This window comes from Octopus bimaculoides, chromosome 11 (genome assembly GCF_046866305.1).
Source record: "Octopus bimaculoides isolate indiv1 chromosome 11, ASM4686630v1, whole genome shotgun sequence".
In the NCBI taxonomy this organism is placed as follows: Eukaryota; Metazoa; Mollusca; class Cephalopoda; order Octopoda; family Octopodidae; genus Octopus; species Octopus bimaculoides.
The window spans coordinates 17,910,797-17,924,606 of NC_142938.1; the positions used below are offsets into that span (position 1 = coordinate 17,910,797).

The 13,810-nt window shown below is 35.6% G+C and overlaps 1 protein-coding gene across 13 annotated transcripts in view; it reads right to left on the bottom strand.

Moving 5' to 3' along the window:
* Positions 1 to 2,188: 2,188 nt before the first annotated feature.
* The window catches only part of LOC106867463 (RAC-gamma serine/threonine-protein kinase), a 126,993-nt gene continuing 115,371 nt past the window's right edge, over positions 2,189 to 13,810 (bottom strand). For 12 of the 13 annotated variants that reach the window (XM_089359595.1, XM_089359591.1, XM_089359589.1 and 9 more), the window contains 7 exons: positions 13,633 to 13,764; positions 11,720 to 11,785; positions 10,159 to 10,350; positions 8,807 to 8,935; positions 6,916 to 7,130; positions 4,735 to 4,822; positions 2,551 to 2,832 (listed from right to left, as the gene is read on the bottom strand). In XM_089359595.1, coding sequence (XP_089215721.1) covers positions 2,596 to 2,832; positions 4,735 to 4,822; positions 6,916 to 7,130; positions 8,807 to 8,935; positions 10,159 to 10,350; positions 11,720 to 11,785; positions 13,633 to 13,764 — 1,059 coding nt within the window. In that variant the 3' untranslated portion in view covers positions 2,551 to 2,595. Of the gene's footprint in view, positions 2,833 to 4,734; positions 4,823 to 6,915; positions 7,131 to 8,806; positions 8,936 to 10,158; positions 10,351 to 11,719; positions 11,786 to 13,632; positions 13,765 to 13,810 lie in introns of all 13 variants that reach the window. The other variant, XM_089359585.1, reaches the window with a different exon arrangement.

The following is a 13,810-nucleotide window of genomic DNA, read 5'->3' on the forward strand; positions in this document are numbered from 1 at the left end:
TATGTATGTATGTATGTGTGTGAATGTGTGTGTGTGTGTGTGTGTGTGTGTGTGTGTGTGTGTGCGTGCGTGTGTGTGTGCGTGTAAAAGAGACCACTAAAGTGGGCTGTTAATGTGCTAGGAGAAGATCACTTAGAAATTCTCAAAGAAAATTCAGCGGAGCAAAAACAGGTGTGAAAATTATAAATACCTAGGTTATCTACAGATAACTGAGGTATTTATAATTTTCACGAGTCTCGCCCGCCTGTTTTTGCTCCACTGAACTTTCTTTGAGAATTTCTAAGTGATCTTCTTCTAGCACATTAACAGTCCACTTTAGTGGTCTCTTTTATATACACATGTACTATAATCCTTTTGAGATCTCAGAAAATTTTTTCTGAATCTTCTGATTCTTTTAATGTGCTGGTTTCCTGGTATTAAATTGATATTAATTAATATCAATTTTTTTTACCCTATTATGTTATATATATATATATATATATATATGCATATATATGTGTGTGTGTATAAAGAGAGATAATTCAATGACCTGCTATTACCCAGTTGGCTACGAACTGTTTCAGGCAATTATGTTCTTTGAAGCCTGATGAGTGTTTTCATACAATTACGATAAAACTGCATGAAGCAATTCCTTAGCCAAATGCATACCAATAGGCTTATTGTATTACATTAAACTCTTACTGACCTGGTATTGAGTGCTTTTGTATTATGTCAAACACACACACACACATACGCATGTAATATATCACCAGACTTGGAGGCCCGCAAACATGGACCAACCCCGTACTCCTAATTAAACCATATATAGATATATATTTTAAATAAAATAGAAATAAAAAAATTAAATGCAAAATATGTGGTTAAAAATTCTTAGCTGTGTTTCCATTAAAATTTTCAAACTTGTAAATTACACTTCTTTCCTTTTTTCCTTTTTTAAAATCATAATCATTCCGTTTACAAGGCAAAAGCTGTTAGATCCAAATACAGGATATTCATTTACGTACCATTCAAATGATAAAAAAAATGAAGTGGAGTCAACAGGTTTGAAGCACTCAGAAACAAGACAAAAAAAAAAAAAACATTTACTACACACACACATCACACGAAGAAATATTCTGCATACATGTATGCAAGCAGAAGAACATACAATGTGTGTGTGTGTGTGTGTGTGTGTGTGTGTGTGTGTGTGTATTTGTGTGTGTGTGTGTGTGTGTGTGTAACTCATAATAGTTGTAATACTTGAATTAAAATTTGATATCGCATTTTCCAATATATTTTTCTAAGGTGTTCATTTTAAAAAGACTTACTTTCGTGAGAAACAAACGAACAATAAAACAAAACAAGAAAATATATATAAAAAAAAAAGAATTCAGTGACAGTATGCTCATCTTACAGTGCCTATACATTTGTGTGTGTGTGTGTGTGTGTGTACATATATAACATACTTGTATTTGTCTATGTTACTCAAATATGCCACTGGCCACTTTGAGTTATTTCTCTTAGCTCATTTTTGTGTGTATGTGTATGTATATATATACATATACACATGTGTGTGTGTATGTATATGTGTATATATATACATATACACGTGTGTGTGTATGTATATATGTATATATATATATATATATATATATATATATATATATATATATATATACACATACATAAATGTCTGTGTATACATGTATGTGTGCAAGTATATATATATATATATATATATATATATATATATATATATACTAGAATAGTAATCAAATTCTATTTAGGTTATTCATCACCAGGTTGACTAGGGAATGACATGGAAAATGAACAGTGAAAAAAAAAAAAATTTAAAATCCTTATTATTAGTATTAATTGCGGTGGATGGCAGAAACAGCAGAGCAGCAGATTAAATGCCTTGCGGTATTTAGTTACATCCCTTTAGGTTCTGAGTTCAAACCTCAACAAGTTCGATCTTGCCCCTTGCCTTTTTGTTTTTTTGTTAATTCAAAGACACTGACCTTTCTGATAAAACAAATGTCAGAAGAGGTGCTGTGGGAAGATCGACCAAGCTGACTACATCCTTCCCACCAAAGCTTGCGACCTTTGAGCCAATGTTAGAAATCATCATCATCATCATTAATATTATTATTTTCATGTTATTGTTACAGTGTTAAATTGCAGATTGTAAAAAAAAAAAAAAAAGACAAAAGATACAGGGTTTTAATCCAATCCAATCCAATCAAGACATCGCATTTTTTTTTTTTTTTTTACTTTTTTTCATTTTTTCCAGTTTGTTAAAATTTAAATCATCCTCACTTTTGTTCTCTCCCTCTCTTTCTTTCAGTGTTCTTTCTTCTTGTCTTGTTTAAGTCTTTTTTGTTTTTTTTTATAAATCATTACCACCATCATCATCATCCTCAACATTGTTAAATTTTTTTAATTTCATTTTAAATTTTTTTTAGGGGAGGGGGTATTTTTCTTCCAAATAATTTTTTGTTAAATTATTATTATTATTAATATTTTATTATTATCATTATTATTATTAATATTATTATTATTATTATAACATTTTGCTTCTTGTTGCCTGGTTTTTTTGGTTGTTTTTTTTTTTTGTTAAAATAATTCTGCAGTTGCTGCAGACGCGCTAAGATAGCTTCCCAAGCTACTTCTACTGCCATGATAGGAGAACTGTGAAAAATAGGGTAACTCGAACTCATCTTCTTCAATAGCCTCAAGGGGTGGAGTTATTGTCTGCGGTGGAGTGAGAGCAACAGGCTCACGGGCAAATTCCTCAGGGATGTATTTTGTATCATCAGCAGATTTCACATCTGGTCGCCATGGTGGTGTAATCTGCAAATGGACGGAAAGAAATTAATAAACACATACACACACACACACACACACATATATGGACAGTGGATTGGCAAAACTGTTGGTGTTAGATGAGACGCCCTACAAGAATGATTACAACTTCCTGCCTTCTGACAGCATCCCCTGTGATAACACCAGTGCCAAGCTGTATCAGCCCTTCTTGAACAATATTTATAACATGGAGACGAGAGACTTATGTACAAGAATCAGCAGGTAAAGCATCTTCCTGAACCCTTTTGTTACCAAATTCCTGTCAGCCTGCACTGATTTTGTTGAATCTAATTTTGGAAATAATAAAGAATTTAGTAAAATAACTTTGTCATTATTTTTTAGTTAGTGTTGGGAACGAATTACCATGAAATTTTGATGGTAAGTTTTAATCTAGATCACTTTAAAACAGAATCTGTGACATGGGCAGTTTCGAGTAGGTTGTGGTTAAATCACACCCTACCATCTAAAACAGGCATGAGCAACCATTTTCGAGAAGTAAGTTGCATCAGATATGGATCATCATCAGACAGGCAACACTACTTAGAAATTTCAAGGCAATTTTTTTTGTTACACATAACATTCAGAAAGTCCCATGGGGCGCAGGATAGCCAAGACTGATCTAAAACAAGAAGGAACACACTTGAGAAAATTTAAATAAGATGACCATGAGCAGAATGCAGTTCATCATAGGTCAGCTAGATCAGAGCAGACCTGAGGCTGAACAACAACAAAACCATGAGACAAAGATAAGAACAGAATATATTATCAGTTGAGAACTCATGGTAAGTAAAATTATGTCCCTTGTCTCAGTTCACAATAAAAAAAAATTGCTAACATAGTAGTGTGTGTGTGTGTGTGTGTGTAAGTGTTAGTATATGTGCATAGATCAAGTACCTGTAGAATACTTCACCATTTACATTAGATCAAGTACTTGTAGAATACTTCACCATTTACACTATACTAGGTAGAGCCATTGATTAAACAACATGGATAGTCTTCGTCAAAACTGACAGAGGATCCATTTAATCAAATTGGTAAGAAGTTTGATTCTGGAGGGTATATCAGCCGAAACATTGTGTTAACAACAAACAAGATAAGGACAAATATCCGTCAATTGTAAATAATGTAAATAATGAACAGGACATTTGTACATCAGAGCCAGAGGCAGTTTCAGATGGGTTGATATCAAAAGGGTTAAGTATGATATATAGATGACTATCATCCACATCATCACTTTAACATCCAGTTTTCCAATTTGCATGGATCTGACAAAATTCTGAGGCAGATTTTCTATAGATAGACAATATTCCTGTCACCATCTTTTACCTGTTTGCAAGTAATGCTCATAGTCCTTTCAACATGGCCAGACATGTTTTCATAAAAGATTGATAATTACCACACAATGTCAAGGACACACACACACATTACAGACACAAAAGTGTTGTGAAGTGGCAGATGATAAAAGGGGCTTTCAACAGTAAAAATCACACTGCCAAACAGATGGAATAAATAGATGTAGATTCTGTAGGGTGTACACAGGCAGTCCAGCTAAGGAAATGATAACCCTTAGTTAAAGAAAAAAAATCCAAAGTAACTTATACATGACAGAAGAAACTCATTAGTCCTGAGGATAGATGAGAGGCTTTATAGTTTCCTATTTTCTAAATTCACTCACAAGGGTTTGGTTGGCCTGGTGACTTAGTAGAAAAAACACTTGCCCAAGGTGCCATGAGGAGGGATTGAACCTAAAACCTGTGGCTGTGAAGACAGTACTATGACATATGCCAAAAAGAAGAAAGTAAGGTATTTAAGATTTTAAGATTCAAGATTTACAGCAACAAAGTCAGGGAAGAATAAGAGAAATTGTTATGCCCTATGTTCAATGTTTACCTTTTTCTCAAGCAGGTCATGCCAATGAACAGGGGCAAAGAATTGGTGAGCCATTATTTCTTTGACATCGTCTTCACTTCCACCAAGCCTACAAGGAAAAAATAAAACAAATAAAAAGCACATATAGGCAGCAATCAAGAGCAGTACAAAGTTTGAATTAGTCTGTTCATTTTATCATGTTATATTCAGTTTTACAAGCTAGCAAAAGTGAGACAGATTTGGAAAAATTTGGACATTTTATTATTCTTGTAAAGAAAAAAAAGTGCAATTATTCTACAGTATCAGTTTCCTCCAGCTCAATACCAAGCAGATTCTATTAAGGTCACTAAAGGTTCTCTATGGATAAGATTTGTTACATACACAAATGCATACATATGTATATGTATATATATATATATATATATATATATATATATATATATATATATATATATATATATATATATATATATATATAAGTCAAAGTGGGAGTTGGACTTTGGCAAGGATGTGTATTGTCACATCTCCTTTTCATAATTGTTATGAACTGGATTGACTTGCACATCCATTGTGGAAGTGGTATCCCAGTCAGTGAGTGTAGAATCAGTTGGGTGATATTTGCAGATGACATGGTGTTACCAGGCTCATCAGAAGGTGATCTCCAGCATGCATTGAATGGGTTTGCTGCAGAGTACTGCAAGGCAAGGACGAGAATTTCTGCTGCAAAAGACAGACACATTGGTCCTTTCAAGAAAGTCTTCCCAGTGCACTCTGCAGGTTAGTGGTACATCAGTGAGATAAATGAAGAAGTTTAATTATCTCAGGACCATATTTAGAAGTAATGGAAGGCCAGCTCCAGCATTTGATCCTCAGAAGAGGAGAAGATGCTAAAAAACCAAACTTGCCATCTTCAATTCAGTTTTCATGCCCCCTCCCCCTACCCGCCTATTCAGGAACGGTGAGTAATGATTGAAAGAATATGATCATGAATACAAGTGGCTGAAATGGGCTTCCTCCTAAGGATCTCTGGAGTAACATTACTTGACAGGGTACAGTAGCCTGGAGCTCAGGGTGTCTCTCCAGGTTGAGCCACTACTTCTTTGCATTGAGAGGTCACAGTTCTGGCACCACAGACATGCAATTAGAATGTTGCAGGAAAAAAAATCACCAGATGGATTCTTCAAGCTAAGCTAACCCTCAGGAGACATATGGACAGATTAAGAATGAGATGGTTGGATAATATCCATAGTTTCAATTGGTCATTGCTAAGAATCCAGCCAAAAAGTCTAATGACAGTTGCTTCTGATAGGACCCTATAGAGGAGGTGCTTGAGGACTCTAATCTCACAAAGAACTCTTCTAGGAATAGTGGACAGATATATGAATATATACATATATATAGACTTCAAAATTTCGGCACAAAGCCAGCAATTTCAGAGGAGGAACAAGTCAATTATATCTTCCCCAGTGCTCTACTGGTACTTATTTTATTTTTATCAGCCCTGAAAGTATAAAAGACAAAGTCAACCTTGGCAGAATTTGAACTATGAACATAAAGACAGACAAAAATGCCACTAAGCATTTTGCCCAGCATGCTAACAATTCTGCCAGCTCACCTTATATATATATATATATATATATATATATATATAACCATGGCTATTTACTTCACTTTTAGTCATAATATTGTTTTGTTTTGCCTTTATTCCTCATCATTTTAGTAATGAGATCAATGTTTTTCAACATGTGATGAAGCATGTGTGCATTTAGTATACCTTGGCACAGACCCTAAACTCTTCTCGGAATCATAGAGGCATCACTGTAAGATAGTGTGATAGCATGACAAACTGAAACCTAACAGAGCACATCCTTCTCAAGATCTGGACACAGCCAATTTCTTCCAGAAAGGGAGAAGAACTAACTCTAGTACTTGACTGGTACTTTACTTATTGAGTCCTGAAAGGATGGAAGGCAAAGTTGATCTCAGCAGGTTTTGAACTCAGAAAGCAGAGAGCCAGAATGCATGTGTATGTGTGCATGCATTGTTGGAGAGAATTACAGTTGCTAGTTGTTACTACATGCCAAACAGTGCCAAGTCAATTTTGGTAATGCTGGTGGTGTGTAAATGGCATTTATTTCTGTGACTGAATAAAAAGAAAACAAAACAAAATATTTTTAAAAATCTGAAAAAATTCGAACTCACCTTTTTGATGGGTCTTTGATGAGAAGGCCATCTAATAAGGATTTAGCTTCTTCTGAAAGGGTTCGAGGAAATCGTATGGGCTGTAGAATGATTAGTTCAAACAGCTTGTCATGGTCACGATTATAAAAAGGTAACCGACCACACATCATTTCATACATAACAACTCCCGTCCCCCACCAATCCACAGCTCTCCCATAGTCATTGTCTTCAAGTACCTAAAGAAAGAGATAAAACACGAAGTTGAAATGAAGTGAAACAAAAAGAGAAAAATATACATTGTTTCATTATTTACTTTGTGACTAGCATTCATTTTAATATGCTGGGATATTTATGTTTTCATCATCATCATCATCGTTTAACGTCCGCTTTCCATGCTAGCATGGGTTGGACGATTTGACTGAGGACTGGTGCAACCGGATGGCTACACCAGCCTCCAGTCTAATTTGGCAGAGTTTCTACAGCTGGATGCCCTTCCTAACGCCAACCACTCAGAGAGTTTTGTTATATATAAAATAGTCTCATATGTTTGGTATTTTTTTTCATAAATAGAAATATCCATATGTGGATCATGAACCCTATATCCATATGTGGATCATGTACCCTACTGACTTCAAGAGATAAGGGAATGAGAATTGTGATGGTCACAATTGTTTCATGGCATAAATAATATAACTGAAATAAGTTACAACCAGAAATAGAACTTGGATCCAAAATTTGGTTTGCTAGTACCTTACAAGCTATGACTGCAGTGCCTGCCACTGCAGTATGTGTAGTGAATGAAGTTTGGTTCTGGAAAACTACAGATGCACCATCAATTATCCAATACTTTTTGGTTCAGATTGCACCAGATCATCCGTTTTGTCAGATTAACAGAAGGTACATAATAGTAATTCAAGGTAAATTCCTGAAATACTGCTGACACAGTATCAATAATCTTTTTGCTATTAAATTTTCAGGATACACTTGTTTATTCACTAGAAACAGGTTATGAAAATTAGAAACATTTTCAAAATCCTTCAACTATAATAATCCAAAGATGCAAATATTTAAAACAAAATCTAATGTCATGTACTAAGCTCCTAACCACTAGGAACCCACAGGACTATAAAGGGTGTACATTTACTTTTTTGTCTTTCATACTGGGATGCTATATTCTCCACAATGTACGTAAGTTATTTATTAACCTGTTCTTCAAAGATCCTTCACAGGCTAACATTTGTTGTTAAATTTAGTTTTAAATATTTTCATCTTTATGTTATTACTAACTGACATACCTGGTAATTCCCGGGAAAGCAGGGCTTATCCCTTGGTTCATTCTCATAATTGTTTTGCTAATCCAATAACAACAATACAAAGTATGTAGCCCTTAAAACGGATTTTGTGCATTTACAGAGTATACCGAACTGTCTTACACAGGATCTTGTTTTTAGGAATTCCCAATAAGTTATGAATACCCAAATTGTGAAGTCAGTTATGTAATAACATGAAATTAGTTACCCGATAGTAAGAATTCAAATAAAGTAATCCCGAAAAGGTCTTTAATGCATTCCCAGAGTATATAGAACATAGGAGGAAATACTAATAAGGTATGTATACTAAACTCATGAAGCATGTTATGTAATAACAGGCTAATCAGATAGGAGATAACAATTCAAAGTAAATAACTCTGAAAAGTTTTTGGTAGAAAAGATTTGTGAGCTCAATACAACTATATGGCAACTAAATTTACTAAGCTACAGAAACACAGAATAAATAACAAAAAAGATATTGTCACAATAATTCCTGTTATTCTATGAATAACTTGATGTGAAGCTGTAGAGAGAGAAAGAGAGAGAAACAAAAAAGCTAATAACATTGGTAAACCAGTAGTAAGACAATGAATAACACAAACCTCTGGAGCCAAATATTCTGGGGTACCACAGAAAGTCTTGGTGCTTGCACCAAAACACATTTCTTCTTTACATAATCCAAAGTCAGCTATTTTTATATGTCCATCTTTGTCTAACAATAGATTTTCCAACTGGGAAACAAAAAAAAATAATTCAATTAATTAATCAGTTTATTAATGAATTCATGGCTTCGTATATTCATGCATCTTCATTTACACAAACCAAAATACTGATAATCCTGAATAATGAAATTTTCTTAGTGCTATTAGATGCAAGTACCGCCATTGATCAAGTTGGAGAGTCAATACTACAGACATCCTCTTCAAGTAGAATATCTAGGCTAGCATAGGAGAACGCCTTGATCAAAGTCAAAATTTTGTCCCCATCCAAATTTAAAACTGCCTATGGATGAGGTCTCTAAAAACTCATGGAAAAAAAAAAATTTATCACCTAAGACAAAAACAGCAAATTATATTTAATTTGCATACATTTGCATATCATTTTCTTAGTACAGACACATCTCCATAGGTTTTTATGTACTTAAAATAAACCCTTGGTACTAAGGGGAAAAAAAAAGGTTCTAGTGCAAGTCAGTCTGTGTCATCCCTCTCAAAGTTACATGCATGGTAAAACTTGAACTCAGCACTGCAGACTAACATGCATTAATATAAGACAAAAACTGCATTCATTCATTTCATGTTCTGGTAGTAATTAACAATCAGGTGGTGTGTACTATTTAAAAACTAATCATTTCCACAAAGGATGGTGCCCCATAACATATGGGATTGTTTTTATTATCTGAGGACAGTCAGGCAGCGGGCTGACAGAATTGTTATGACACTGGGAAACTGCTTAGCAGCATTTCGTTCGTCCTTACATTCTTGGTGCAAATTCTGCTGAGGTTGACTCAGCTTTTCATCTTTTCGGGGTCAATAAATTAAGTACCAGTGAAACACTGGAGCCGATGTGATCGACTTACCCACTCCCCACAAATTTCAGGCCTTGTGCCTATAGTAGAAAGGGTTATTATCTGAGGACAGTGGATTGGCAGTCTGAAAGCAAATATGACATCAACAACAAATGATTCTCGCTGGTAAAAATGAAGTTTCTAAATTGGATAGAGAAATCTGAAGGATCGCTTTGGCCCAATGGTAGAAAACTTGTCAAGTTCACAGGAGACATGGCTTTGAATTTTTTCTATCCAGGGTTTTTTCAACCCAATCTTTACATTATATACAAATATACATGTGTGTGTGCAGGTGTGTGTGTTATGTATAATTGATATACACAGGCATCTTCTCCATCATAAAAAAAAAAAAGTATACAAAATCATTCTCAGAGGAAGTCACATTACCTTCAAATCTCTGTATACTATATTGTTTTCATGCAGGTAACCTAATGCGGAAATTATCTCTGCACCATAGAAACGTGTTCTGTCTTCAGTGAATACTCGCTCCCTCGATAAATGGAAAAACAGTTCTCCACCATTCACATATTCCATAACAAAACATAGTCGATCTGCTGTTTGGAATGAATATTTTAATTGCTGGAAAGAAATAAAAAGAGAGAAAGAGAGTGGGTGAGTGACGAAAGGAGAATAGATAATGACATTTTATGTTGTGTGTTTGTGTGCATATATTTGCATCATGTCAAACAGAAGAGGCAGAACAGTAGCCATATCCTCCCCAAGCTGGTGCAGTTCATGTTCAACTTACATATGTGAGTAAATGTTTGAGGGAGTAATGTGGAGCAGAAGGGTAGGGGAGCTTGCAGAGAGTGGAATCCTAAGGGAAGCTGGATTGGTATGCTCAGTATGTTTGGGAGATGAGATAGAGAAAGAATGATAGGAGGAGAGGAGGCAAATGGAATGAGTTGACCTGGCTGGAGGTGATATGCAGCTAGTCAATTCAGAAGGGCAGATGTCATTGTAGTAGTGGCTGATTAGGAAGAAGTGGCACTCCGTCGCTTACGACAACGAGGGTTCCAGTTGATCTGATCAACGGAACAGCCAGCTCGTGAAATTAACGTGCAAGTGGCTGAGCACTCCACAGACACGTGTACCCTTAACGTAGTTCTCGGGGATATTCAGCGTGACACAGTGTGACAAGGCTGACCCTTTGAATTACAGGCACAACAGAAACAGGAAGTAAGAGTGAGAGAAAGTTGTGGTGAAAGAGTACAGCAGGGTTCGCCACCATCCCCTGCCGGAGCCTCATGGAGCTTTAGGTGTTTTTGCTCAATAAACACTCACAACGCCCGATCTGGGAATCGAAACCGTGATCCTATGACCGCGAGTCCGCTATCCTAACCACTGGGCCATTGCGCCTCCACTTAGGAAGAAGAGAGACAGATAAATAGATAGGCGCCTGGCCTCCTATCGGATATGATCTAGGATGTTTCTGGGTGTAGAACAAGCATGGTTTCAGATACATGACCAGTACATCTATGTGAGTTTTACTTGTTTGTGTATACATTTTTGTGCATTTCTGAGTATGAATGGTGAAGGTGCGTGGCTTAGTGATTCAACTTACTATCATAAAGTCATGAGTTTCATTCCTGGCAGTGTATTACGTCCTTGAGCAAGACACTTTATTTCATGTTGCTTCAGTCCACTCAGCTGGCAAAAATGAGTTAGTACTTGCATTTCAAGAGGACAGCGTTGTCACACTCTGTGCCACACTGTAGCATACTCAGCTATTTGAACATTAAATTTTACAAGCAGGTTGTTCCCTTGATCAGATCAATTGGAAACCTTGTCATTATAACTGTTGGAGTGCCAGCTGAGTCTGAATGGACATACATCTGTGTATGTATGAAAGTGTGTACGAATTATGAATATGTATGTGCACAAGTACTTGCAAGTGTGTGTGTGTGTGTGCAAATTTCAGCTCAAATAAAGACAAATACAAGCTTACTGTTAAAAATGGATGCCTGGTATTTTGTAAAACTCGGTTTTCTGTCAAAGTATGAGCAATTTCATCCTGGATGGGAAAAAAAGCACATCATTAGAAACAAATATAAAAAACAACAATACATATAAATAATTACATATTTGCACATTATCAGTCATTGTTGATTGTTTTAATAACTAAATCACGCCCCCTGTCCTATAGATAATCACTCAACCATGAAAAGGGTGTGGAGACTATTGATAATCAAACAAGTTAAATTACCTTAACTTGCTTAAGAACATATTAATTAAAATGAAAATCATAATGGTAGTTGCTTATTTTGCCATGTGAAGCAAGGAATTCTAGAAGAAACAGGATAGTTGACAAGACTGACCCCAAATGCTTGCTTATTTATTTTACTGATGCAGAAGGATAAAAGACAAAAGTTGACAGATGGGATCTGAATGAAAAGCAACATTATCAAATACCACAATCCATTTTATGTTCAGCTACTTGAATAATAAATGTTCATTTTTACATCCGTTTTCCATACTAGCATGTATAGGTGAATAAACAATTGAGGCATTGTTTTATAACCAGATGCCTTTCCAGTAACTAACCCATACCTGATTTTTCAAGTAAGGGACATTGTATTCTGCAGGTCTTTGAAGGGTCAAAACAATAGCAATGTTATCACTCATGGCCGACCAAATGTTTGGAGAAACACAAATGTAAACACGCATATGTATACGATGGGCTTCTTTCAGCTTTTTCCTACTAAGTCCACTCAGAGGGTTTTTGGTCAGCCTAAGGCACTGCACAGTAGGACTGAACCCAAGACCATATTGTCTTTTAACCACACAGACATGCCTACAAATAATAATTTTTTCAAATTTTGGCATAGGCCAGAAATTTTAGTGGCAAGAGATTAGTTGATTACATCAAACCCAGTGCTTGACAGGTATTATTTTATCAACCCTGAAAGGAAGGTGAAATTGACCTCAGCAGGATTTGAACTTAAAACATAAAGAGCCAGAAGAAATACCATTAAGTAACTTTTCCGATGATCTAATGATTCTGCCTACTCTAATAATCGTAACGGTAATTCTTTCTACTATAGGCACAAGGCACAAAATTTAGCAGGAGCCAGTTGAGTACATCAACCTCAGTGCCTGACTAGTACTTATTTTATCAACCCCCACAAAAGGATGAAAAGTTGGCCTTGGTAGTATTTGAACTCAGAATGTAAAACCTAGATAAATGCTGTGAAGCATTTTGCCTGGCGTGCTAATGATTCTGCCAGCTTGCCAGAATAATAAATAATAATAACAATAATAATAATAATAATAATAATAATAATAATAATGGTTTCAAATTTTGACACAAGACCACCAATTTCGGAGGAGGGGGTAAGTCGACTACACCAACCCCAGTTCTCAACTGGTACTTATTTTACTGACCCCGAACAAATGAAAAGCAAAGTTCACCTCAGTGGGATTTGAACTCAAAATGTAGCAATGGATGAAATGCCACTAAGCATTTTGCCTAGCACACTAGCAATTCTACCGGCTTGCCGCTTTAATAATAATAATAATCCTTTCTACTATAGGCACAAGGCCTGTTTCACTGGTACTTAATTTATTAGCCCTGAAAGGATGAAAGGCAAAGTTGACCTCAGCGGAATTTGAACTCAGAATGTAGCGATGGGTGAAATACTGCTAAGCATTTTGTCCAGTGTGCTAACGATTCTGCCAGCTCACTGCCTTAATAATGATAATAGTAATAGTTACTTTATTAACCACAAAAGTTTTACACTGAGACAAACAAAGGATAACACAGGACAAAACATTGAGTAGGTGTGTATGAGTGTGCATTGGTGTGATGGTTTTGCACATAAGCAGGTTTAACAAAAAAATTTTTTTAAATAATTCTTTTACCTTGGCAACAATTACAGCCTTTTTCAAAATTTTTATAGCATAAAGGTCGCTGGTAGTTTTCTCTCGGCACAAGATAACTTTACCAAATGTTCCTTTGCCTAATACCTTCAGGAACTCAAAGTCGTCTAGTGACTAAAAAGATAAAAAAAAGCTTGAGAATAAACACACATACACACAC